At 34.8% G+C, this 25292-nt stretch overlaps 2 protein-coding genes, 1 long non-coding RNA gene, 1 other non-coding gene and 1 pseudogene across 22 annotated transcripts in view; 2 read left to right on the plus strand and 3 right to left on the minus strand.

Moving 5' to 3' along the window:
• LOC144548869 (large ribosomal subunit protein eL24-like) overlaps nt 1-16692 on the plus strand; it is a 37533-nt gene extending 20841 nt beyond the window's left edge. For 2 of the 3 annotated variants that reach the window (XM_078297683.1, XM_078297749.1), the window contains 2 exons: nt 16082-16230; nt 16384-16692. In XM_078297683.1, the coding sequence (XP_078153809.1) occupies nt 16082-16230; nt 16384-16534 (300 nt within the window). In that variant the 3' untranslated portion in view covers nt 16535-16692. Of the gene's footprint in view, nt 1-14904; nt 14929-15246; nt 15296-15426; nt 15503-15582; nt 15685-16081; nt 16231-16383 lie in introns of those variants that run through there. The other variant, XM_078297613.1, reaches the window with a different exon arrangement.
• On the minus strand, nt 1594-1696 carry LOC144566654 (small nucleolar RNA R64/Z200 family). The gene has a single exon (XR_013515246.1). It is a non-coding gene; the product is annotated as a small nucleolar RNA R64/Z200 family (small nucleolar RNA).
• LOC144548436 (uncharacterized) lies at nt 2582-5868 on the minus strand. Of its 7 annotated transcripts, none has more exons than XM_078297270.1 (6): nt 5605-5840; nt 4934-5160; nt 4623-4733; nt 3386-4227; nt 3090-3162; nt 2582-3005 (listed from the first exon to the last, which is right to left on the minus strand). In XM_078297270.1, exons 4-6 carry the CDS (start codon nt 4108-4110, stop codon nt 2841-2843), a joined length of 963 nt encoding a protein of 320 aa, XP_078153396.1. In that variant the 5' UTR covers nt 4111-4227; nt 4623-4733; nt 4934-5160; nt 5605-5840; the 3' UTR covers nt 2582-2840. The 7 variants fall into 7 exon arrangements, with proteins under 7 accessions (XP_078153396.1, XP_078153529.1, XP_078153258.1 ...); XM_078297403.1 differs by having other exon boundaries at nt 4937-5160; nt 5487-5840; XM_078297132.1 differs by having other exon boundaries at nt 5487-5840.
• On the plus strand, nt 10155-14481 carry LOC144564708 (uncharacterized). Of its 10 annotated transcripts, XR_013514724.1 has the most exons (10): nt 10155-10694; nt 11009-11124; nt 11432-11528; nt 12416-12496; nt 12638-12715; nt 12797-12862; nt 12948-13030; nt 13131-13798; nt 14022-14110; nt 14204-14481. It is a non-coding gene; the product is annotated as an uncharacterized LOC144564708 (long non-coding RNA). The 10 variants fall into 10 exon arrangements; XR_013514720.1 differs by having other exon boundaries at nt 12638-13030; nt 13131-13260; nt 13627-13798; XR_013514722.1 differs by having other exon boundaries at nt 12638-13030; nt 13131-13260; nt 13635-13798.
• A 984-nt stretch (nt 16693-17676) lies between the features above and the next one.
• Nucleotides 17677-24076, minus strand: LOC144549058 (uncharacterized; annotated as a pseudogene). Its single transcript, XR_013509573.1, has 14 exons — nt 23938-24076; nt 23091-23349; nt 22212-22383; nt 21676-21849; nt 21236-21348; nt 20744-20941; nt 19935-20345; nt 19432-19680; nt 18998-19309; nt 18827-18908; nt 18602-18668; nt 18335-18514; nt 17958-18018; nt 17677-17860 (listed from the first exon to the last, which is right to left on the minus strand). The product of XR_013509573.1 is annotated as an uncharacterized LOC144549058 (transcript).
• Nucleotides 24077-25292: the final 1216 nt, after the last annotated feature.

Below are 25292 nucleotides of genomic sequence, written 5' to 3' on the forward strand. Positions count from 1 at the left end.
TTACACAGCTTCAGGCACACTTTTTCTTTCAGAAACCACAACAAGAACGGGAAGTATTCGCGACCGATGCTGTCGGTATACTGTCGCGAATACTATCGTCACTAATAGAAAAAACACTTTTATGACGGTATACCCTCGCAGATAGTCACTTTTATCGTCGCGAATAATCTCTCATTCTTGTAACGAAATGTTGGAGGCAGAGGCGGAGGCGGAGGCGATCTGAACTGCTAATTTAAAATGAGATATGTTGTTTAGATTTTAGAGCAGTATTTTTAATTGGAGCACAAAATTAAGAATACCAATTAATAGTTGTGGTTAAGAAATTTAATTTAGGATGCGACTTATTTAGCATGTGTTAAGTATAGAAGCACTTTAATTTAGATTCTTTTGCGTAAGGTAGGAAGAAATATTGTAAGAGAAATTAAATTTTGTTAGGGTTATGACATCAAGTACAATTTACAACAAGATGTTTACTAATTCAATGCTATGCTTATAGATTTTCTCTAATAAAAAAATAATTGAATCCTTTTTTCTTTTTATTTTCGTTTGTAGAATTTGAAGCTAAAAAAGAATAAGATAATGAAGCTCATTGTTTTTTTTTTTTGTTTTTTTGTTTTTTTAACATATCATGTTATGGTTACTATTATTATTCTCACTGGAGACTCACATGATCAATCTTTTCCATTTTGTTCAAATTAGCATATAAAAAAAATTGTTTATTTACTTATTTTCACCATTTGGCATTGTTAGATTTAGGAATATGAAGCTGTCTCATAAAATAAAGAAGAAGAAGAAGTAAAATATAGATATAGATAGATTCAATATTTTGAAAATAAAATGAAAAAGGTACATGTTTTAATTCCATAATGTGTTGATCTGATGCTGTTACTCGTAGCACATTTTAAAATAAAAATATTATTGAGAGGTGACACAACGAATATATATATTAATTTTCAAAGTCATTGAAATTGTATGATGAGGTTTCATGAGCCTTGAGTTAATTAATTAATTAGTTGTTTCATATGTGTTTGAGTTTCATGAGTATTGTTATTGTATATATCTAATTACGGTTTTCACATTGTTTTGGGAGATAATTAACTAGCTAGCTTCTTGTTTCTATAAACATGTATATGTAATAAATTGAGAAATAAATTCTTTAAATTTTAATGAAGCTAGTGGAGAAAACCAACAAAATAATATTATCAAAAGTGACGAATACAGCTACCATTAAAGAATATATAATTAAAAGCCGTAATATCCACCTATATATATATATATATATATATTTTATGCATGTCCTTGCTTGTGTCTTATTTAAACAAGTTACCGCATCTCTGAAAAACATAACAAATTTGTTCAAACAACATGTACATTTACAAAGAATTGATTTCATGCGAAATTTTTGTAAAAAGCCTCTAAAAATATATAAGTGCATGCCTACATGATTAATTAATAATTCAAATCATGTAAATTAGATAATTGAAAACTAGCATCATATAATTTTTTTAAACATTCTATATATATATTTTGTAATTAGTCAGATTTAATTTGTACTACTTAATTAATTAAGACACTGATAAACTGTTTGAGAGAGATTTGGTACATATAGATAGATATAATCTCATTGATACCGTACGTAGTATCTCTAAAGTCTGACATGCAAAGTTTGTTGTAATGTAATGCATCATAGCAATTCATCTAAAAGATATTTAGAAAAATATATATAGACATATAGTACATAAACAAAAATAATTATAATTTGAAATTAAATCATGAGAAATGAGAATAGATAAGAGGCAGAAACTGAAAAAGGGAGAGTGAAATGAGGGCTTCCAATAAATTAAAAGAAGGATTTTATTTAATTAGGATATATATAGCCGCGCGTGCGTGTATTAAATTTATTCTTATTGGCTTTATTTTTAACTAATCAATTAATTGGATTGTTTTATTTTTATTGAAGCTTAAATTAATCTTGTTAGAGTACGTGTGTCCAACATTTCAAGATCCTTAATTAATTATCAAATCATGAGGTATCTGTATCATCCAGTTCAAGCGAAATATCATAGAAAACAAAGAATATATTTTTAGACTTGAAACGAAAAAAAGATGTACCGGTATGTGGTTGTCCGAATTGATGATAAGGAAAATAAGATAATTGTAGAGAAGGGGCGAATGTGTCAGAGCTACATTATCTATTAATGATTGTTGATTTGTTATTTACTATAATTTTATTACCTGATGATTGTCAATTTGCTGTTTATGAATATGATTTTGTAAGTAAGTATAATTGTTAAAAGAGTATCTTCTTATTTAAATATATATATTTGTATTTCTTTTGTATGAATTTTCATAGATTAATCGTGCTTTTCTATTATAGATTTTTACATATTTTTGAAGGAGAAGGGTTCTAATGGCCTCCTCCATTGTGCCTCTATTTTTCTACGGATTTACAAATAATTAATATTTCCAAGTTTTAGTTTAATCTAAACATGCATATCAAGTGATATCAAGGTGAAACATTAGTTTTAATTCAAGGCACTATGACTAAAGGTACAAATTAAGAAGCAAAAAAGAGCACAAATTAAGCTGAACCAGCACTCTGACTAAAGGGGTGAAGTCAAGTATCACAGAAATTTACACAACAAAACTATCTTAGTAAAGAACTTTGTCATTTTGTTTAACCAAATGCACTGCACAAACAAAATTGTTCATGCAGTCATTGCCATCACAAACAAAATAAGCTCTCCCTAACAATGACTAACCAAGTTCATTAAAAAAAAAAACAATGATTAACCAAGTTAGAAATTAACTAGATATTCACAACACGCGTGTCAGGTCAATCAGCTATCAACCCTCTCTTCTTTCTTCATTATATTGCGCCATTTGTCCTTGAGATCAATCGGAATTCTGGTTTTATGAAATACATTTGGATACAATTCTAAAATTGCACTCCAAGAAATTCTCCCATCAACTGTGACTGTGACCCCAAATTTTTTCATCCCTTCCTGTTACATAAATTTGGGGTGAAAATTGAAGCACATAAATATCAAACAAATAAGAAAAATGGTTAATCTAAGAAAAATACATACTCTAAGAGCATTTTCCTCTTCAGCCGACCAGGGAAGCATGTTGCGTCTACGAGGACCTGCAACCTTATTGGAACTGAGAGATGGAACAACCAAAACATATCGACTTCAGTTACATAAATTATGAGCTGCTTTGGTTAGGTCCAATAATTGCAAAGATATGTGGCCAGTTGTAGGGTTGGCTTATAGATATTACAAGTAATCAAAGGTATCAACAAATATGTCCAACTCTCTTCATTAATTCAACAAACTACAACCGTTAATATGATGAAAAAATAAAAGCAAAACAGGAGCCTTACTAACGAGGCATTGGTCTGCGCTTTTTTCTATTTTTTGCATCTGCATTAATTCTATATTCTCTACTTCTCTCATTCCCCATCTCTTCATTCATCGGCACTGCTTCATGGTTCCCAGACGTGGCTCCGGGACCCGACTTAACATGTATATACTTATCTAGCCGTGCAAATGCCGAGTCAGCCTCACGCTTCTTAGCCTCCTCACCTCTCCCACCAAGTATATCCCTATCCTTTGACACATTTCTGTCATTAGATTTGACATGTTTCTCCTTCCTCTTACCATTTTTGTCCACCCTTCTTCTGCTGTCTCTCAAGTCCGATTCCGAGCTCAAGAGAGTAGCATCACCATTTTCATCCTCTGCTGTACCATCATCACTGGATACAGCTTTTTTGCCCTTTCTTTTACCAGTTATGTTTTTTTCAACCTTTTGTTTTCCCTTTTCGCCCTTTTCTTGGTTTTCATCTTTCTTCATTTTAAGAAAGGGGGACATGCTCTCCCTGGCAAGGGAAAAGGCCTTTTTAGCACCAGCATATTCTTGTTCAGCTCTAGAGTGCGCACAACAGGAGCAGTAAAACAGACCTTCTTTGTCAAAGCTGCTTGGGGTGGTCATAATGCAGCTCTCATGCACAGTTATTCCACAGTCTTTTCTGGAACAAGTCAACAATTGACCTCCCTTGTTACATACAATGCACCGGTTCTGTTCTGAGAAGGGTATCGGAGAACCCATAAATCTCTCGCAATCACTCGCATCATCTCAAAAATCGGCACTGGACCTTAAATTATTATCATTTTCATTTCTGGAGGGTTCAATTGGAATGCTTGTCTCTGGGATAGGTTCTTTAGGCTGTAATAATAGAACAAAAGTATAATTACAGAAATAAGTAGCAAATAATTGATTATATCATCTATATAACGAAGAAAACACTTCATATAAGCTCCTAAAGATCCTCTCCCCCCCCCCCCAAAAAAAAAAAAAAAAAACAGAGATAACGGATAACATAAAAGATCAAATCACCTAAACACCTTTGGAAAATATGATCAGAACCTCTCCTCTCTCATAAATTCTCTAAAATACCCTAATTACCCTTAACCCGTTGATGTTGATAATAAGTACCCTTTGCATAAAATGGAGAAACTCAGCAAGCAGGGGTACAGGACATACTGATATTGAAATTAAACAAGTGCTACAAAATGCACGATTTCCCCTTAAAAATAACATCAGAGTGGCATGTGAAGTACCTCTTCAACTGATGTCTTTGACTCAGCATCTCTCCTCTTCAGAATAAACTTGTTCATGTCATCACTTAAAGGCTCACTCCTCGCTGCTTCTAAATTAGATACATTTCCTATCTGGCACAATAATTAATGCATAAATAGAAATAAAAAAAAAATATATGCAGCTCTCCTCTTCAAAATGTATGAAGTTTCTTTTACATCAATCTACCAGATAAGCTCAAGTGATCCTGAAATAAGTCCGCCAAGACACTTATTCGGTAATTTTGAGGTGTTCAACTTGAAAAGTAAAAGAAAGAAGAAAAGAAAAATAGTACCACTGTTGTGGGATTATCTTCTTGCAAAGGTTCACTGGTTGTCTTATCAGCATCAAGGGCATTCTGAGAAGACAAGTTTTGTGAGGCATCATTGTGCATAGGCCCTAATGTACCACCCGACCTAGGGCTGGTAATCATCTCCTGTTCATCATCTACAACATTATCTTTTTGCCTATGACTTGAAGAAGAACCATTTTCCCTTGTGGAATGCAGTTTAGCATTAGGTCCTGAAACAGATTGTTTCAATTAAAATAAAAAGGAAAGAAAAATGAATGAAGCAAGGTTATAGTCAGAAGAAAGATTCATTTTGTCAGCACAAGGTATTTAGCTGGTACATGATTGAAGAACCTAATCCGGTGGATATGCTGGTGTAGCTATCGATTTGACCTTTTTTAGGGTTTTTAATTGCAGAAATGCATATTACCCCGAACTAATTTAGGTTATTTGGATAGCACTTGTGGTGGTATGTGGAATCCCAACTTGTCTGTAACCGTGCATTAGGAAAAGGCACCAGTATTTTTCACATAACAGAAAAAACAGCTAAGTTAATTACCAGTTGAATAGAGGGTTTTGGCAATGCTGATCTCTTCTGGAAAAGAGAAGAGAAGAGAAGAGAAGAGAGTTAGATACAATGAGTAAAAGGAAAAGGAAAAGGAAAAGGAAAAGAAAACCTTTGAGGAGAGGAAGGTGGGCTTTGCAGTCGGCTAGGGTTTGAATGATGTAGTAAGACGAGAGGGAAGGTGAATTAGGGGGGGGCTGGTGATGAGTTGAATCAGCCTCAGGAGAGGTCGGCGGCGACGGAGAGTCGGGCACGGACGACGAGGCAGACATGGATCAATGATCGATCGTCTCTCCTTCGCCTTCGCTCTCTACTCACTGCTATGCTACTACTACTCACCGACACCCACAGAGATTCTCTATCTGTTGATGCGATTTGGGCCGATTTTTTTAAAAATACCTATTTAATAAATAAATTAAATTAAAATATCCAAGTTTCAACAAAATTTATAAAAATACTCAAACCGCGGATTTTATCCGCGCTCCGGAATTTTTATTCCGGGGCGCGGATAAAATTCGCGCCCCGAAAAAAAAAAAAAAAAAAAAATTTTTTTTGGTCCCAAGCGCGGATAATATCCGCGGGCCGAATTTTAAAATAATTTTTTTTTTTTTTTTTTTTTTTTTTTAGAGTCTGGAGAAAAAAAAATTATTTTTTTGGTCCAACTTTGTACCTCTGGTTAACATATCAAAACACCTTCAAAAATCATGAAAATTTACCGACATGCATTCTTGACTTCATAGAATAATACTGTAAAGTTTCAATAAAAATCTCAAAACAAATCGTGAGATATCGGCTCTCAAAAATTGCCCGAAGATGTAACGGTGCTTTGATGTAACGGTGCTTTGATATTTTGTATGTAACGGCTCTCAAAAACTTTGAGATTTTGTATGAAATTTCACAATCTTGTTCTATGAAATCAAGAATACATGTTGGTAAATTTTCATGATTTTTGAAGGTGCTTTGATATGTTAATCAGAGGTGCAAAGTTGGGGTCAGAAGCACTCCTTCAGCAGTTCGGGCAATTTTTGAGAGCCGATATCTCACGATCTGTTTTGAGATTTTGTATGAAACTTTACAGTCTTATTCTATGAAGTCAAGAATGCATGTCGGTAAATTTTCATGATTTTTGAAGGTGTTTTGGTATGTTAATCAGAGGTGCAAAGTTGGGGTCAGAAGCACTCCTTCAGCAGTTCGGGCAATTTTTGAGAGCCGATATCTCACGATCTGTTTTGAGATTTTGTATGAAACTTTACAGTCTTATTCTATGAAGTCAAGAATGCATGTCGGTAAATTTATAAAAATATTTTTGAAGGTGTTTTGGTATGTTAATCAGAGGTGCAAAGTTGGGGTCAGAAGCACTCCTTCAGCAGTTCGGGCAATTTTTGAGAGCCGATATCTCACGATCTGTTTTGAGATTTTGTATGAAACTTTACAGTCTTATTCTATGAAGTCAAGAATGCATGTCGGTAAATTTTCATGATTTTTGAAGGTGTTTTGGTATGTTAATCAGAGGTGCAAAGTTGGGGTCAGAAGCACTCCTTCAGCAGTTCGGGCAATTTTTGAGAGCCGATATCTCACGATCTGTTTTGAGATTTTGTATGAAACTTTACAGTCTTATTCTATGAAGTCAAGAATGCATGTCGGTAAATTTTCATGATTTTTGAAGGTGTTTTGGTATGTTAATCAGAGGTGCAAAGTTGGGGTCAGAAGCACTCCTTCAGCAGTTCGGACAATTTTTGAGAGCCGATATCTCACGATCTGTTTTGAGATTTTGTATGAAACTTTACAGTCTTATTCTATGAAGTCAAGAATGCATGTCGGTAAATTTTCATGATTTTTGAAGGTGTTTTGATATGTTAACCAGAGGTACAAAGTTGGACCAAAAAAATAATTTTTTTTTCTCCAGACTCTAAAAAAAAAAAAAAAAAAAAAAAAAAATTATTTTAAAATTCGGCCCGCGGATATTATCCGCGCTCGGGACCAAAAAAAAAATTTTTTTTTTTTTTTTTTTTTTTTCGGGGTGCGAATTTTATCCGCGCCCCGGAATAAAAATTCCGGAGCGCGGATAAAATCCGCGGTTTGGGTATTTTTATAAATTTTGTTTAAACTTGGGTATTTTAATTTAATTTATTTATTAAATAGGTATTTTTAAAAAAATCGGGATTTGGGCCCAACCCAAACATCTTTTCTTATATTTCCTTTTCTAATCAGAAGAGAAAAAACACACATTTCTTTGCTTCTTTCTTTTATAAATTTAAATAGCATGCTCATTATTTATCATTATAAATCTCCGAATAGTTTTTGGAGGTTTTCTAGTATTTGTGCCTTTCATTTGTCAAAATATACAAATTGAAGAATATTTTCTTTTTTTTAGATTTGGAGTGATTGAAACAGTAATTAAAAATTAAAAAAAATTGCAAGGTTGTTTCCGAATAGTCACGCTTTTATTTAATGGGACAAGTTATTTCCGAATAGTATGAATGAGAGCATATTTTCTTAACAAAAAAAAAAGTGTTTTAATGCGTCTAAGCTTTGTTCAGTTTATGAACAGCTCAAAATAAGACAATAATTTTTGGGCTTCAGCATCAACCACCAAAACTAGCATAAATTTTTGCAAGTTTCAGATTTTTCAAGGAAAGAGACGATTCCAAGGACAGTGCGGACGCACTCAGAGAGATACGCAAAAAATTTCAAAAAGTTAAATAAGGAAAGTTGGAGCCAGTGCGGATCAGACCACCCGCACTCACCACCAGTGCGGACACACTGGACCCGCAGATAGCCAGAATTACATGTTTTGACAGTTTTTCTATTTCTGGCGCACCAAAGACGCGTTTTAAGAGCCAAATTTAGACATGACAGTCTGGGAAACAATGCAAAGATAGCACCCACTAACCCCACACTCTAGCCTCTAAATTGGGCATAGTCTTTGGCTAGTTTTCTCTCTAGGGGTTTAAGTCAATGCATGAACATGTTTAATTCTATTTTATTCTGATTTTAGTTTTTATGATGATTGTTTGATTTGATGTTAATTTCTGTGATCTATTCTTTATGAATTTCATTAGTACTTGAATTGTAGTTCACCTAGTTAGGTTTAGTGAATTGAAGTAGCTTGAAATCATGTTATATCATGTCTTTCCGCTTTAGTTTATTAAATTATAGCATTGGTCAAGGTAAGGAGAGTACTAATTGAAATCATAAACATATGTCTTATGATTTAGTTTATCTTAGGACCAATTTGATATCTAAACCGGATTTTTAGAAATTAAGGTTAGGATTTGGTGAAGTATTAAACTGGAGTCAAAACCTAATTAGGACACCTTAAAACAAATATTGATATATACTTTGAAGCATGTGTATTAAATAACCTTCTAAGTTAGTGACAGCCCTAGAATTTGAAGAACATTAATCCATCCACCCAAAGTATTTGTATCAATATTTGTTTCAAAGGCTAACACAAGTTATAAACCATTTTTTAAGCTTTCTTAGAATAAATATTGATGTTTGTTTTGGAGCATGTGTATTAAATATCCCGCTAGGCAAGATAAAACTCCTAGAATTTGAGGAACATTAAACCACCCACCCAAGATAATGGCATCAATATTTATTTCAAGGACAACATAAGTTAGAAACCTTGTCATAATCAAACATGAATTTAAACAAACAAATAGATAAAATTAACAAGAGATTGTACACCGAATGCCCCTAGATCTCCTCAATTTAAAAACAAACCAATCTTTCTTTTCTTTGTTTTATTTTCATTTATTGTTTAGAAATTCTCTTATTTCGGATATTGAACCCAAACTTATGATTGTTAGAACAAAACCCCCCATTCACTTTACTTTCTCCTATTTTTCTGAAATTAATTGATAAAGTTTAAGCTAAATACTATTTGTGGTTCGACACCCTAAGTACTACATTGATCGGTTATACGCTTGCAACAAACCTTTCTTTGGGTATTAAAGATAATAAATTTAAAGACATAAAGAGTATAATCCAAGCACAATTCCATAACTCCAAAATACTCATCAATTTACAATTAAAATTTTTATATCACTTATAAATGATAAAACATGAATGTGTTTACAATATTGAATTTTAACAAAAATATGAGACATATATATATAAATTTTAAAACACCAATCTCTTGGCCATCTATCAATCCAAAATAAAATAGAATTTTCATTACCTAGTATTTTATTTAGTCTAATATTATATTATATTTTGCACTTATTTCTAAAATTATTTTAAATTACTATTTGATAAGCCTTATTAAATTATACAATCATGATAATAAATACAAGATATTGAGCAAACTAATACACTATAATTGTAACTAATATTTTAAATAGAGATTATAGCCCTTCTAACAACTCTGTTTTGAAGATGGTCGGCCTCCAAACTGATGGAGCATAAGATTTTCTGCTGAATTTAAAATAGATGACCAATCTTGCATGACGCATTATATTATTATATTATTATATTATTATAATATCTTAAAGGAGAAGGGGTGTTACGTCAGTAATGAACAGTAACACCCGTTACACCCCTCTTCTCTGTCGTCTGATGAAGGATGTGCGTATGTGCTTAACTTCACCTTATGTCATCTCACGTCATCAGGAGAAAATCATTTGTTTCTTCTCATGAATTCGCCTCTTTTGCCAGGCGTCCATCACTCGTCCTCAACGCTTGCCACGTCTTAACCCCTTCCGCTACGTGTTCTTCGCTGCGAGCTCCCTCGCTCCTTCTATTTGCTCTGTTGGAGAGCGAAATCAATCAGTTAAGGTGTCGTCTCCTCCTCCTCCCACGCTTGCCATCGTTCTTTCCCTACTACGTGTTGCTCATTGCAGCTCCCGGAGTTCTCTCCTGTCTTTTGTCCTGCGGGGCTTCTTGGTTGGGGGGCTGGGGGCATCGCTTCTGATTTGCCCTCTCCTCTTGCTCCCACTTCTTACCCTATCCGAAATTTGAAGACGAGAGAGTTGTAGCGAAAGAAATACAAAAGACAAATCACAACCTGTATTGCGATTGGCGACCGCATCCTCCAAACGAAAAGGGTCATATTGTTCACTATTATTGAGGTGCTTCTTAGTGGAACCAGCTGGGAATAGCTCCGTGGTGTGGGACCCTCACCTGTTCACTACACGCTCTTGCTGAGGTAATTAACGCATGGGAACTTCTCCAGCTTCGTCAGGCAGCTCAACACATGTAAGTGTTTGATGTAATGCCTCAATGAAATTCAATTTATTTTCCTCTGTTGGATTCAGTTTTGCCTTTGCTGTTAAAATGATGTCAGCGATAATAACAAGGATTTGTCGGTCCCGCAGTTAAATTTTACATATTTCTAACGGATATGCCAAAGATTTTTTGCTGTATTAATATATTGTTTGAATTAACGGATTGAACAAATCAGTAGTACCATACTGTCAATCTATTTGCAAAATTGCCCTTTGTTTTGTCTTCATTTCATTGTGGAAGTTGCGTTTTTGTTTACTGACATATCTACGTTTGATATTATACAGGAACATAATTATAAGATGGCTTTGAGAAAGTACAGCAAGACTCGGCGTAATTTAGATGTTTGCTTGGAAAAAGGAGATATTTAGATGTTTGCTTTGAAAAGAAGAAGTAAATGAAGGCGAGTCTTTACTTTTGTATACTTTATTTTAATGATCAATTATGTATGGGATTAATTGTGTTCTGAAACTACAAAAGTGAATAAAAAAATTCTAACTCCTACGTTTTCTTATTTATTATTGAAAAAATTATAAAAGTGAATAAGGACAAGTTCATCATTTTAACTCCGTAGTATGGCCCCATCCGTGCTATGCATAGTACCATACAGTGACGCTTCATCATTTTCCTTTTCAGCTGGCGTTTTTATTCGCTATCATACTCTTCTCAGTTCAGAATTTAAGTTGAATATATTTTTGGAATGTTTTCAGGTACAACTATTTATACAAATAATCATCGGCACAAGTACATGACAACTCATGGTTGAGACGAACATGAACAGCAACAGGACTACTGCATCACCTACAGGTAATAGCCAACACAATATGTATTGCATCTGCTTAGCCATTCTTCCTAAAAGAACTTGGGGAACATTTCTTTTGATGTAAGCAGTTATTTGTGTAGATTTGAGTTATTCTCATCGTATCAATTTGTTTCCTATTTGATAAGTTCATTGGTAGATATCATTATTGGAAGTTTACATCCTCAATCTTAACCTTAATTTATTCACAAAAGAAATTTGGTAAATAGGAAATATTTGTCACTCCAACCCTTCCAATTTGTAAGAATGTATTAAGAGGAATAACAAAATAATTACTTTGTGTTTACTATTAAATCCCGAAATCAGGAAAATGTAATTTAGGACATGTCAGTATCTTTTAAAAAATTAAATTGTTAAACACATGCATTAACCACCTTTGTATGTCCATGCAATGGACATATATAACACACATATAAAGAATACCGAAAAAAGAATTTCCCAATTTGAATTTTTCTACAATTTATGGTGGCCATTTGAATCTTATATCCTGAAAACAGAAAATGCTTCACATGCGCACTAGCAGAGTCTCATAAACATACCTGTTCCTTATAGCTACAGGCCGTCAAATGTCCCCAAAATGTACACTCAGTTAGAGTATAACTAACCTGATAAACATCACTGCACCTGATTTTCCATTTATAGGAATTTTAAAGGGTTTTAATCGATTTTTGAAGTATCAGTCAGCAGAAAATAGAAACTGCACTGCTGTTATACTGGCATACGAATTGCCTTTAACAAATGTGTGAACCAAAAATAGTATCGAACTCAAATTCTTCGTTTTCTACTATTTCTATTAATAAAAAGTAGCCAATTTTAGGTCCGGAAAAATTCTTACATGTGTTAATTTTGGCTCACTTAGTATTTTCGCATGCAGGATATTTTCCGCCATGGGTAATTACAGACACTTGAAGCTACCACTGCATTCACATCAATATTCTTCCCTAGAGAAGAACATGTATATTTTTACTAGAAAATTTTCAATTCAACCCCTTTAAAATATTCAAAATTAATGAGGAAAGGAGGGGTATATATGATAATGTATCCTCTACATTGATATTTTTCTGACAAACTTCTTTGTGAACATAATTAATTGTAGGACTTGTATGCAACTCAACCAAACAAGAGGGGTATAGACGCAAGAGATAGCGGTGAATTTGCATGGGAGATCACTCCGGTTTGAATTTTTTTTGCTTTACAATTAGCATTCAAATTTGTATCTAAGATTCCTTCTATTAATTTAATAATGGTTTTCTAGGTTGAGATTTCTTCTGGGAGAGGGAACTCATAAAAAATTATTGACTAGGATGAAAGTCTCGCAAAAGTAAATTTTGGTTTTTAGACCATTTACCTATATACCCTCAATAATATCAGATGATATGATTTCCTCAAATATTTCTATGCTTTAGTTTGATCCATGGAAGCTAAAGAAGCTCGGTCCAGGTTTTTAAAAACGTGGCTCTGTTGCTGTCAGAAATTCTTCTACTATTAGGTCAGAATTTTCTCTCCACTGTTTGTTTTCAAACTTTAATCAACTGTGATACAGGAATCCATAGTTTTTTAACTTATTTTTGGAACAAGTGATGGTGTAGGCGTGCAGCAGCACTGGTACAAGTGTTTGTTTTGAAACTTTGGAATATCTTTCTCGATGTTATTTATGTCAAATTATGGATTTCACTCTGCAACAATAGAAGGTGGGCTTGACAAACTCTAAGGTTGGAGGTAATTTTCTCAACCTGTATTCCAAAGTTTACACCAATGGCATTTCAGTTCCTTTCTTCCATTTAGATGTTGTTCTCCACTCTTGCATAGCCCTCCGAAAAGATTGTCGTACGTTGCACAATTAGGCTTATTCCCTTCTGTAATCATGATTTGAAGAAGTTCCGAGGCTGTATAAATCTCGATCAGTAAGAATTAAGTTTGACTTTACTGGTGGATTTCATTATGTTTTTGTTTTGTCTGGTTGAGCATTGCTAAACCGATCGTAATCACAGAAGCTGAATTCTATTACTTTATTTTTAATTTTTTATAGAATGGCTTTTAATCTATTTTTTGCACACACATTCACCTCATCTCTCTTGAGAAAAGTTTTGCAGGTTGTATATGTTGATAGACAGTCTTGAAGCTCATGAGCTGAGCATATATGAAGATAAAACAATCTACTCTGATGCCGAGTGCTATGAGTTGTTCAAGCGAATTCATGGTGGTAATAAGCCAACTAGGGGTCCGAAATTCATCACAAAATGTTACGAAATTGTCGGTCAGTATTCTTTTCCTTTAAAAAAATAATCATGAAAGTCAAACCTCACAGGGCATGCATGAACTGTCCCAGGTTGTGATTTATCGAAATGACTAGTCATCCTTTCCTAATGTTGGCAACTTACATATTATTAATGACTAGTCATCCTTTGTGTTGGCAACTTACATATTATTCTTTTCAGCCAATTTCATATTCTAACATTTTGTTGTTTGAATTTTGTCAGGGGTGAGTGTCTCAAAATAAAATTCTGCAGCTCAACAATTACAGATTAATTGAGCGCTTCTTTTATATTGCTGCTCCTAATCTATGCAGGTTTCCTTCAATAAAACTTATAAATTAGAAATAAAGCTCCACAAAAGACTCTTATCTTAAGACTATTAAGACCTTACATTTTCCTTCTTACAGGATTTGTGAGATCTTTGGGTCCATCCCGCATGTTGTTAATTACAAAAAGGAGACTAAGTCGGTAAAATATGTGGCCATACTGTGTGTGTCGTTTCAAAGAGTGAAATAATTACACTGCCAAGCCCGATAAGGCGATCGAATATGGTTTATTCTAAGGATAAAAACAAGTCTTTTTTCATTTATCCATGTATCAAGAGAAATGTATGCGCACAATTTTTTATGCTTGTATCAATGGTCGTATGTATCAATTGCAAAGGCAATCATTTGTTGGCTTTTTGTATGGAGAGAGCTTATAGTAAAATTTAAAAAATTTAAAAATTTAAAAACTAATTGACCTTCCATGCAAAGAAATAAAATTTGTAAAGCTAATTCCTCTACAATTCTATATTATTGACATAAAAAAAAGTTGATCATAAATTCAACATACAGAGGAATACATACATCGCTCAGGAAGAATATCTTCCCAAAAAATACTACGTAACATATTTAATAACCCAACACAATATTTGCGGCAAAGCTGCAACATAGGTTACTAGTGAGTCATGACATGATAAAATGAGATGAGATAGGCAGTGCAAAAACAAAGAGAATTATGGCCCGTTGTGTTATTATGGGCCCATAAATAAGGCACTCCAAAAACGGTACCAGAGGCGTATATATAGAGGAGATAGGCAGTGCTTGCTCGAAAAACCTAAGGCGCCGCAACTCGTCCTCGCAAGTGCAAGGTTAGATGGTTAGATTTCTTGGTTTCTTTTACTCGTTCAGGGTTTTCTTTTCTTTTCTTTTCTTTTCCCTGGTACATGGTACATGTTTTGGTACCCAGCTAGCCGCCCTGCCCCGTCTCTCTTTTCTTTCAGAAGCGTGGATTGGACCCGCCCTTCTCCACCTTCACCAAAGAAAGGAAAGAGCCAGAGCGAGTATATACTTCTTTTCCGTGATTGCGTTCTTGAGATGTTTGGTCTGTTATCAATGATCCGTAGATCCCGTTCGCTCATGCTTAAATTTATTTCCATTCAGTTTAGTTTAATTCTCATTCATTGTAGTTTCAGGAGAAACGTGAAGGCAACGTAAGGCTGAGAAAATGGTGTTAAAGTAAGTTGTTCGATCTTGTTCTCTCTTTTTTTGTAGATTTCATTTTCATCCCGAGCTAGGATTTGTATCATAATTAGAGGCTTGATTTTGTTTTCTAATGTATTTTCTATGTATCTGTTACTTGTTTACAGGACAGAGCTTTGCCGTTTCAGTGGACAGAAGATCTATCCTGGAAAGGGTATTCGTTTTGTTCGTGCTGACTCCCAGGTAATTTTTTCAATGTGTTTAGTAGGATGTAAAATGCTAGTTTTGTTTTTGGTACTGAAATTAAGTTTACTTGGTGATAGGTGTTCTTGTTCGCCAACTCAAAATGCAAGCGGTACTTCCACAACAGGCTCAAGCCAGCCAAGCTCACGTGGACTGCTATGTACCGTAAGCAGCACAAGAAGGTAAATTTCTTTATTATTTATTGTAAATTATTCATATTGGCTAATATTGTGTTGTTGGTTACTGTGTTGCTGTATGGACATGCTGGTTAAAATTGTGTATAACGAGTAAACTCCTTGATGGTCTTTTGTATTGCCTTTTGCTGTATGGTGTCACAGCACTGCAATAGTGCATTGGTTTACCAGGGTTAAGAGCTAATGTTGTGTAACATTGGGTGTAGCTGCTATTTTGTCAATTTTCTTATATAATTAATTCATCAAGTAATAAATGCTCTGCAAGTTTGTCTGTTTAAATTATAAATCAATATGCTAATGCTATTGCTTTATTTGGATGTATCCATTGTAAATTAAATTAAATGCTGCTTTCTGCAAATGAATGGTTAAAAAATGGCAATTGCAGGATATCCAAGCTGAGGGAGTGAAGAAGAGGCGCAGAGCTGCCAAGAAGCCCTACTCAAGGTCTATTGTGGGGGCTACTCTTGAGGTCATCCAGAAGAAGAGGGCTGAGAAGCCTGAGGTCAGGGATGCTGCCAGAGAGGCTGCTCTTCGGTATGTCTGTCATAACTTCTCATAATTGCTGTACCATTTTGGGATTTGATTAAAAGCTGGGTATAGTATAGAAGGGAATATGTGAATTTTTTTTCATTAAGCTTCTTTTGCAAGACGTTTAAAGATTTTTATTTCTGTCTGTATCCATTATAGTGAGATCAAGGAGCGTATCAAGAAGACAAAGGATGAGAAGAAGGCAAAGAAACAAGAAATGTTGGCCAAGTCCTCAAAAGGTACTGCCAAAGGTGCTGCACCAAAGCCCACCAAAGGTCCCAAGCTTGGTGGTGGCGGCGGCAAGCGCTGAAGCGTCCCTGTTTAGATTTTGTAATTCCTTTTTCTGTGGAACATACTCTAGTGTTTTTGTTTGAGGTATTGGTAGTTTTCGGAATTTTCATCAGACTTGCAGCCAAAAGTTTTGTTGCTATTTTGCTATGATATAAATGTGTTGATTTTAATTTACCATATTTTGTTTTTGGTTCTTTTTGAGTCTTTGCTCCCACCCCCTTCATCCCCCAAATTGACAAATTAAGGTTTTTTACTTGTATATTCAAATGAATGAACAGACCTAATTTGCATGTTGAAAATAAAGCAAGCTTGAAGGAAATCAGTAGAGGAATTTTGAAAATCTCTAGTGACTAACAATGTTTTATATCTTTGGTTCTTTTTTGATCGTTTATTTGCTTTCTTTGTCTACTTTCCAATAAACTCATACATAAACGGAACATAACTGGAAATGTTTTAATCATAGTAGAGAGACGTGTGACTTGTGTGACTAACTATATATTAACCGCGAAAGAAAAGTCAAGGTTTGTTTGTAGCTTATATCATTCTGCGCTTTCTCCTAGATAAGGAAAAGCTAGCATATATAAATCTATGATATAAGAAGGAAGCCTCAGTGGTGAGTGGTGACATAGGTTTGGGTGGCTTTTGTATTGGGCGTGGAGCAATTTTCTTCATTCATTATTAAAAAAGTACAAACATTGGTTGTGAATTATCAATTCGATTAGATTTAGATCTCTTCAATACTAAATTTGCCACATCTTGCTGTTTTGAATATGCATTTATTGTATTAGTCTACCTATTACTTGCTGCTTTGTAAAAAAAATGTTATCTTGGTGTTTAGAGCAAGCTAGCACTGTATTCTCCAAAAACTTAATTCCAGTAGAAAAAGGTGTAATTACTTCGCATGAAAGCAATTTGAGACTCTTTTAATTTGTCATCTCTGCATTTTTTGTGTATGGAAGCCACAAATATGGACCAATATGGGCTTCCTATTCAATCTGACCGTTTACATCAAATACATCTGTTAACATTACACTTGTGATTATCACATTTCCAACCATAATTCCACTGCAATTCCCAAAATGACCTTACACAAAACACTTAACTTCAACCCCTATTAAGTTGTAATCAATCAACCAATCACAACCAAAAACTGTTAAAACATGTATCAGTTAGAAAGCAGGAGTGAGTCTTTTCAAAGCCTCAAGAATGCTGTAGTAATAATTCCACTGTGGGTGCTTATGTGGTGTAATAGCGGATTGCCCAAATGGGTTTTCCTTCACAAATTCTGGAATGTTCTCAACCGCAGCTACTTTTTCTAAATATATCCTCATTTCTCCTCCTCTACCTGCTCATAACAAATTATCAATTATAAGAATTAACCAGTAAGATCATGCATGTATTAACATTTATTATTTTGCAAATGAAACAAGTAACAAACTAACCCAAGGAATTGTCCTCTTTGTTGTAGAATGTGTATGGATATGGAAAAATCGCTGTGTAAGGCTGCAATAGAAATTTAACAAGTAATAATTAGAGACTACTAAACATTGACAAATTGATCCTTCATACTAGGTTTGGAAATCATGAACATATATGCACAAGTGTGATCATTTTTGCTTTACTAATCCTTGACTTTCACATCTTGTAAATAACCAACACATGCTAATGCTAATGGTTATATAAACTTATAAACTCAGTAAGATGTTGAGATAAATTGCAAATCAAATGAAGCTCTTGGGATTCTCAGCTGCTGCTGCAAGTAAAAAAAAATGCCAAAAATAAAATAAATAAATAAAGGGCTGTAGGTTAAGCAACATACAGGGTTACGCAAGGCCTTGCAAGGAGAATCATCGACAAGAAGAGTATTAGATGGTGTAAATCGCCCCTTTTCCCATGGCAAATTAGCTTCAACCTTTTCCCAGAGTTTGTTTAATTCTTTAAAAAACAAGGGCTTTTTTTCCACGGTTTCGAACTTTGTATCTGTGCATTTTGATTGGTCCTGTGAGTAATCAAGGCAAATAAACGTGATATAAGGAAGAGAATGTAAAACGTATATAACTGAAGACCATATATAAATGTTGCGTACCCAACAAAATAACAGCTTGTTTTTCATTTCTCCAAAAAGATGGTGGACAGCTTCCACTAGATTATACCTGCAGAATCAGAATAATAATAAAATATATATATATCAGTAGGAAGATCAAACTTATGTTGAAAATCGAGACTAGCCGAAACACAATAGATCTGGTGCTTCAAGAAAACGCATACCTGCTTCTATATCATATGTATATAATTCAAAGATCGAACTTACTGCTTTCTTGATGACCAAACTCCAACTTCAAAGTTTGCGAAACAAAACTTGAGAAAATCAACACAGAAGGGCCTCTTGAAACCTGACAAACATAGAAGAAAAGAAAATTAACACCAAGTAAATACATTAATATGTAGTATAAGAATTAAAGAGTAACAATTGTTTAGTTACCTAATTTCCCGCTGAGCTTGAAATCTGGATATTGTTGATAGTTATAATCTGAAGTAATATCAACTAATATCCCATTAATATCAAGAACTAGAAGATTTTTCTTGCATGGTGGCAGCAATTCTTTGCACAGAACGACATTATTACTATAGGTAGATGAAGCAGCTTCTAGTTGTACCTCTGCGGCCATCTCAGTAATGGCAGCTTCCTTTGGATTATACTCATGGCATGATGACATAATATCTTTTTTATCACCTTCCCTTTTCTTTTTGGTGTTCCCTCCCTCATGACTGCCACTCCATGTATCTTTTTCACCTGTTTGTAAAAAGGTATATAAATGTTAATTCAAGACACAAGTATCACCTGTTTGCTCATAGTTAGCCATATAGATATAATGGGATGATTGGTATGGTAAGAAAGACCTTGTAATCACCTACCTGGTTTCTCTGTTTTCTCCTTGTGTGAAAGTGAAACTTGATTTCTATCTTCTTCTACTTGAGGTTTATGCTTAATAATTTCTGGGGACTCAGAATCAAGCCTGGAGTTGTTTCCAGATATGTCCTTCTCTTTCGCCAAGAAGAGAGGTGCTTCTTTAATATATTCAGCTTCATTAGTTTCTGCTTTTCTAGATTTTCCCTTCTTGGCATCACAATAGCTATCATTTAATTGTTTATTTTCACCATGGCCTGTCACTAAATTGATTTAGCAGAATTTCAATTCTCAGTCTTCTATTTTAAAGTTATGTAATACCTATAGTAGGACAGAAAAGGTATTCAATTCACTTGAGAGATTTTGATCTGGTAACAAAATTTAAATGAGCACATATATATGAACAAGTATTAAGTTGTACACAAGGAAATTAAGGTTCTTAACTTTATAAGAATGACTAAATAATTTGTTTACCATCTAATCTAATTCCTCTTGAATGGAGTGTACGTACCTTGGAACTCTTCTTCTCCTCCTTTCCTCGATTGTGTTGGTGTTAGTCTTAGAGTAGTAGGATCTTCAGAAGATGCATTTCTCTTGCACTTCTTCTTTTTTAAAGAAGTATTTACAACTTCAGTTGGGCCAGCAAAGCAAACAACTGGTTGGTTATCAGTATCAATGTCAGGATGCACTTGATTTCTGTCTTCTACTTGAGGTTTATGCTTAACCTCGGATGGAAGGTCAGAACAGGGGCCCTTTTTCTTTGTCCTATCCCTTTGCTTTTTTTTCTTCTCTGTCAAAACTACTGTATCAATTGTTTGAGTCACCTCTAACAAAGATCCATCCTTCTTAATTATGTCACCATCTTTTCTAACTACTTTCTTGTTTGCATCATCATTTTTAGCTTTCTTCTTTGCTGGTCCTTCTACACCACACACACACACACACACACACACACTTTGGTTAATTAGCATCTTTAATCGCATCTCATTACTCATCTTCATCCCTTCCTTGATCAGCAATTTGGTTTTACTCATCAATTTGGTTGAATTTGGGTGTATTAATTGTAATAGGATTGCAGAAATCAAAAGGTATTGTGTCTAAAGCTTAATTAGGCTTTAAATGGGATCTGGGCAAAAGTCAAATTGGTAAAAACCAATACCTAACTTTTGATGTAAAATTTCATTACCGGTCAGTGCTTAGAATTCGCATAACAACCACAGACAGGCAATTCAAAATGCTGTTTTAGGCTTTTGGTTGTATCCGGTTCAAAAAAAAAACCTGTGATTTTTAGAGCAATTGTAGTTCATAACAATTTTTTACCTGGAATTTCTGGGGACTCAGAATCATGCCTGGACTTCTTTCGAAATATGTCTTTCGCTTTCTCCAAGCAGAGAGGTGCTTCTTTAATATATTCAGCTTCACAAACTGCTATACTAGCATCATTCCTCTCTGCTTTTCTAGATTCTCCCTTCTTGGCATCACAATAGCTATCATTTGATGGTCGATTTTCACCATGACCTGTCACTAAATCGATTTAGCTGAATTTCTATTCTCAGTTTTATGTTTTAAAGGTGGCATGTAATCTATAGTAGGAAAGGAAATGTATTCAATTCACCTGAAGAGATTATGATCTGATTACAAAATTTAAATGAGCATATATGAAAAGTATTAAGTTGTACACTTAATTTAATTTCTCAAGGAAAGTTAAGATAAGTCTATAAGAGCGACTAAATCAATTTATGACCATGTCTGACTCAGACACCGTGCCCAGCACGTTAATTATCAGTTTAAGTTGGTTAAGGCATTCCGTACCAGGAAAGATAGGTTTGCGACCAAGTAGCTCAGCAAATATGCACCCCACCGACCAAACATCAATAGACGTGCCGTACTCATCACAACACAAAAGGAGCTCTGGGGCACGATACCTGTTATTATAAAATTTGACTCATTATTCACTTACTTCAATGTAAATCTAGAAAAAAATATGTCACTTCTTCTCAATGCCAAGTAGTTACATAGTCAAGCCAGCTTTTAATATAGCGTAATTTTGTTTGGCTCGAATATAATGTTTCATGTTTTCAACCCTTCTGTGAATCCATGCTAACTTGTATTTTCATTTAAAACAAGAATATTCATTCATTCGGAAACCTACATTTACGTTAAATTTAAAACACCTCACAAGAACAAACTAAAGCAAATCAAGACGGCATTAAAAACAAATCAAACACTCAAATAAAGGAAAAAGAACCTACCAGCGAGTGACAACATACTCTGTCATAAATTGGCCAGTTTTTGTGGAGTTAGTCCTTGCAAGACCAAAATCACAGATTTTCAAATCACAGTTTGCATTCACAAGGAGGTTGCCAGGTTTGAGTATCTCGATGAAGAATATTCGCCGAGTGGAGGTACTTCAGACCTCGCAGTAACTGAGATTCAGAGAGATTGGTTTAGGCAAAAAAAATATCTTCTCATTATAAGTTGAAATATATTTTTTTCTATTTTATCTCGTCAGAGCTCACTTCAATGCTGCACTATTCTGCCACCTTAGTAGTGGATACCATATAGACATAATGGAGATTTCTAAATTTTGTAATTCCAGTTTTCAACCAACCAATTTTGGTGTGGTCAAAGTAAATTCTTTAATATGGTTATATTCATTTGCAAAACGAAATATATTGCAAAAATTTTCATAAATTATACCACCAGCCAATAACATCAAATGCTTTACTAAAATCCTTAATAGATACAATTGTCAATCCAATTCAACATTGATTAAACAAATCTTTACCTGGAAAAGGAAATATTGGCAATGGTCATCAGAAAGTGGCTGCGGCGATTTAATGATCTGGTGCATATCAGTATCCATCAGTTCATACACCAGATAAACATCCTTAAAGCTCCTCCTGTAAGGAGGCATCATAATGTCCTTGAGCGCAATTACATTCTCATGCCTCAGATGTCTGATCATCAAAAATCAATTTGATTTTAGCTCATGATTAATATGTCATATTGGTTTTCTATTTTATTTTTTCTTAATTACAGAAACCACCTAGTATTAACCCAATTTCAGAAAATGCCAATGTAATTTATTTGCAGACAGGATCACCAAACTACCATGAGCACTAATTCAGTGCTAAAAGTATTGAGCCCTTTCACTTGATTACATAACATCCCATATAAATTTAATCTGTTTTGATTGCACTCTAGACCAAAAAAAAAGTAAGTATAATCACACTACACATTTTCCAATTCCAGCCCTCTATATCCATTATTTTCATTGTCTAAACCCCTCAGTTCTTGTCAAATGACAAAAATTTAAAGAGCAGAGTATTTTTACATCCCTCAGGAAAGTACCATAGATCTGGAGTTATTTTAGCAAATTAGCAAAAGACAGAGAAAACGTGGATTTTTATTTTTTTACAGAAGAAATCTTTGAGATTAAAACCACAGCATTCTTAAATTGACTGAAGAAACAAACCAAAGTTAACAAAAAAAATTGTACTTTGCAACAACAAAGAAGATAATTTGCCAAATAGCAAAAAAAACTGTCCTTCAGTACTTCAAAAGAATTTCCTCCACTGATAAATTGAAATTTTAGTTCATCACAATATATCCTTACCTATGCAAACTGTATAAATAATAACAAAAAAAAGTCCAAATAGTTTACCTAAGAAGCTTGAGCTCACGCAACGTCCTGAGAGCATCAACACGGTTATCAAAGACACTGTTGATCTTCTTTATAGCCACTTTCTCATTTGTTTCTCGGTTGATTGATGAGCAGACGATGCCATACGCCCCTCGGCCGATAGGTTTAATCGGAACATACTTAGTGTCAATCTCAAACAGTGTCTGCCACATTGTAAAATAGTGCTTTCCATGGTTCCCCATGCCATTTGGCGGATCCACCATCATCGCCATGTTTTTTCCTGTTCAATGGAGGTTTGGACAAGTAAAATTGAATTAAATATATGGCACCGTAACTATGACATGCGATCTCATCCACACAATTTGAATCGAACGCGTCAGATTGCTCTGGCTTTTAGTGGGGTTTTTTATTTATTTTAAATCTGAGACATAAGAAGAGAAAATGTGGCTTTGGGTTGGAGTCATCATGGGATAAAGCAGCATCAGCTTAATTGGGTGGGTACTTAACTTACAGTTAGAAGTGGGATCAAAATAAATAAATTTTCTATAATTAGAAAAGGCAATATTGTAAACTTGTGCAAAGAAATGCTATATATGTAGTGAAATAGTCAATCCTCTTATTGTAGTTGAAGTGTGTGTAACTAAAGATCACTTCTTGCATTCAAACCCCGTTGAAATTAAAGAACAATGGATGATGATTGAGAGTAGAAGCCCAACTTTTCCTAAATGAAGCTATTATTAGTGAAGTTTTCCTAAATCTACGAGTGAAGAAATGGTAATTGAATTGAGTGTCTTGTGTTGGAAACAAATAATTGAAACCAAATGGAGCTATAATTAGGAGCTTTCCCAAAAGTTAGTTTGTGAAGTACCTTGGCTTAGTAGAAATTAGAAGTCTCTACCACAGCAAGCAATAGTTCATTGTTACTTGAAATCAATCAATCAATCGGCAGCTGAGGATCCGATTATTGAGTGATAGCCTTGGAAGATGCGAATTGGGATTGATTGATTGATTATTGAAAGGGTTAATTTGATGAGAATTGGGATTGATTTATGATTTGGGGGTGCAGCGTTAAGTCCTCCAAGTAGGTTTTGTTAATTGGGATTTGGGAGGGGAGGGGAGGGGAGGGGAGGCAACAATAATACAAGCTCAGTTCCAGTCATATTGCTCAGACAGAATGGAAATAACGTAAAACCAGTCTACCTGGCCACACCCAATACCTCCACAAGACAACCAAATTAACTCAGGCAATAACTCAGGCATTAACTCCCCAACCCCCGCCACCTACCTCGGAAGATTGAATGCCTATCTGATCTACAGCCATCACAGTCAACTCTGGATTTTTCTATAGACTTTCTGAATCTTCTGAACATTGCTTCCTGAAACTTCTAATACCTTCTACAACAAACCAAATTACCACTATCTTCTTCTAATTTATTGAATCTTTGATTACCAGCAAGCATGAATCGAAATTTCCCAATGATACGGAGACAAAATATGAGAGGATGTACATATCTCCCCACGAATGGAGTACATGAATACATGGTTGAGGGCCTCAAGAAGTCGATTTTTGTCAGAGCAACGGACTGGAACTGCCGTGGAGAGGGACTAATCTGTGAGGTACAGGCATATCTCGCACAGAGATATGGAGGGCCACCAGAGACTTATATCCAACGGAGGCACTCAGAGGATACCTACCACATTCAATTACCACCGGGGCTTGACAGGGAGCAGGTGGTAGCGGAATGTACTTCCTGGTGCTTTGAATCAGGCTGGAGGATGCAGCCGTGGGATTTGATGAGCCAAGCAAATCACCAACCTAAACTATTTAAGGTATTCATTAAGATTACTCGATTCCCGGCTGAATTTTGGCATCATTTCTTTATAGATATGGTAATAGCGGAGTTTGGACAAACACTTAATATCAATGAAGAGAATCTTTGGGGTGAGGATCAAACAGAACTAAACATTAGTTTTACAACTATTGACCCGAAAAGGATCCCGTTCTCCTCGATTCTCCCCTTCAGCTCACTTTGGAAAGAATGTCACATAGAAATTGTGGGATGGGAATATTTGGATGATCCACCGTCTGAGGCGAGATATGAACCAGATGATGAGGAAGATAACCGATCCTCCCTGCTAGCAGCTCACGAAAAACTACTCCTACATATGGCACAACGAAGCCCTCCCCCCTCATCGTCTTCTTCCTCCAGCTCAGCCGTACCA

This window comes from Carex rostrata, chromosome 1, assembly GCF_964058835.1.
Source record: "Carex rostrata chromosome 1, lpCarRost1.2, whole genome shotgun sequence".
Lineage (NCBI taxonomy): Eukaryota > Viridiplantae > Streptophyta > Magnoliopsida > Poales > Cyperaceae > Carex > Carex rostrata.

Bases quoted from the DNA above. Each gene is read 5' to 3' on its own strand.
- LOC144548436 (XM_078297270.1), bottom strand. From the start codon at position 4,110: ATGGGTTCTCCGATACCCTTCTCAGAACAGAACCGGTGCATTGTATGT. The intron at 3,163-3,385 runs GTAAGGCTCCTG...TCCATCTCTCAG, and splicing joins CGCAGACCAATGCCTCGTTA to TTCCAATAAGGTTGCAGGTC. The intron at 3,006-3,089 runs GTATGTATTTTT...TTTATGTAACAG, and splicing joins AAGAGGAAAATGCTCTTAGA to GAAGGGATGAAAAAATTTGG.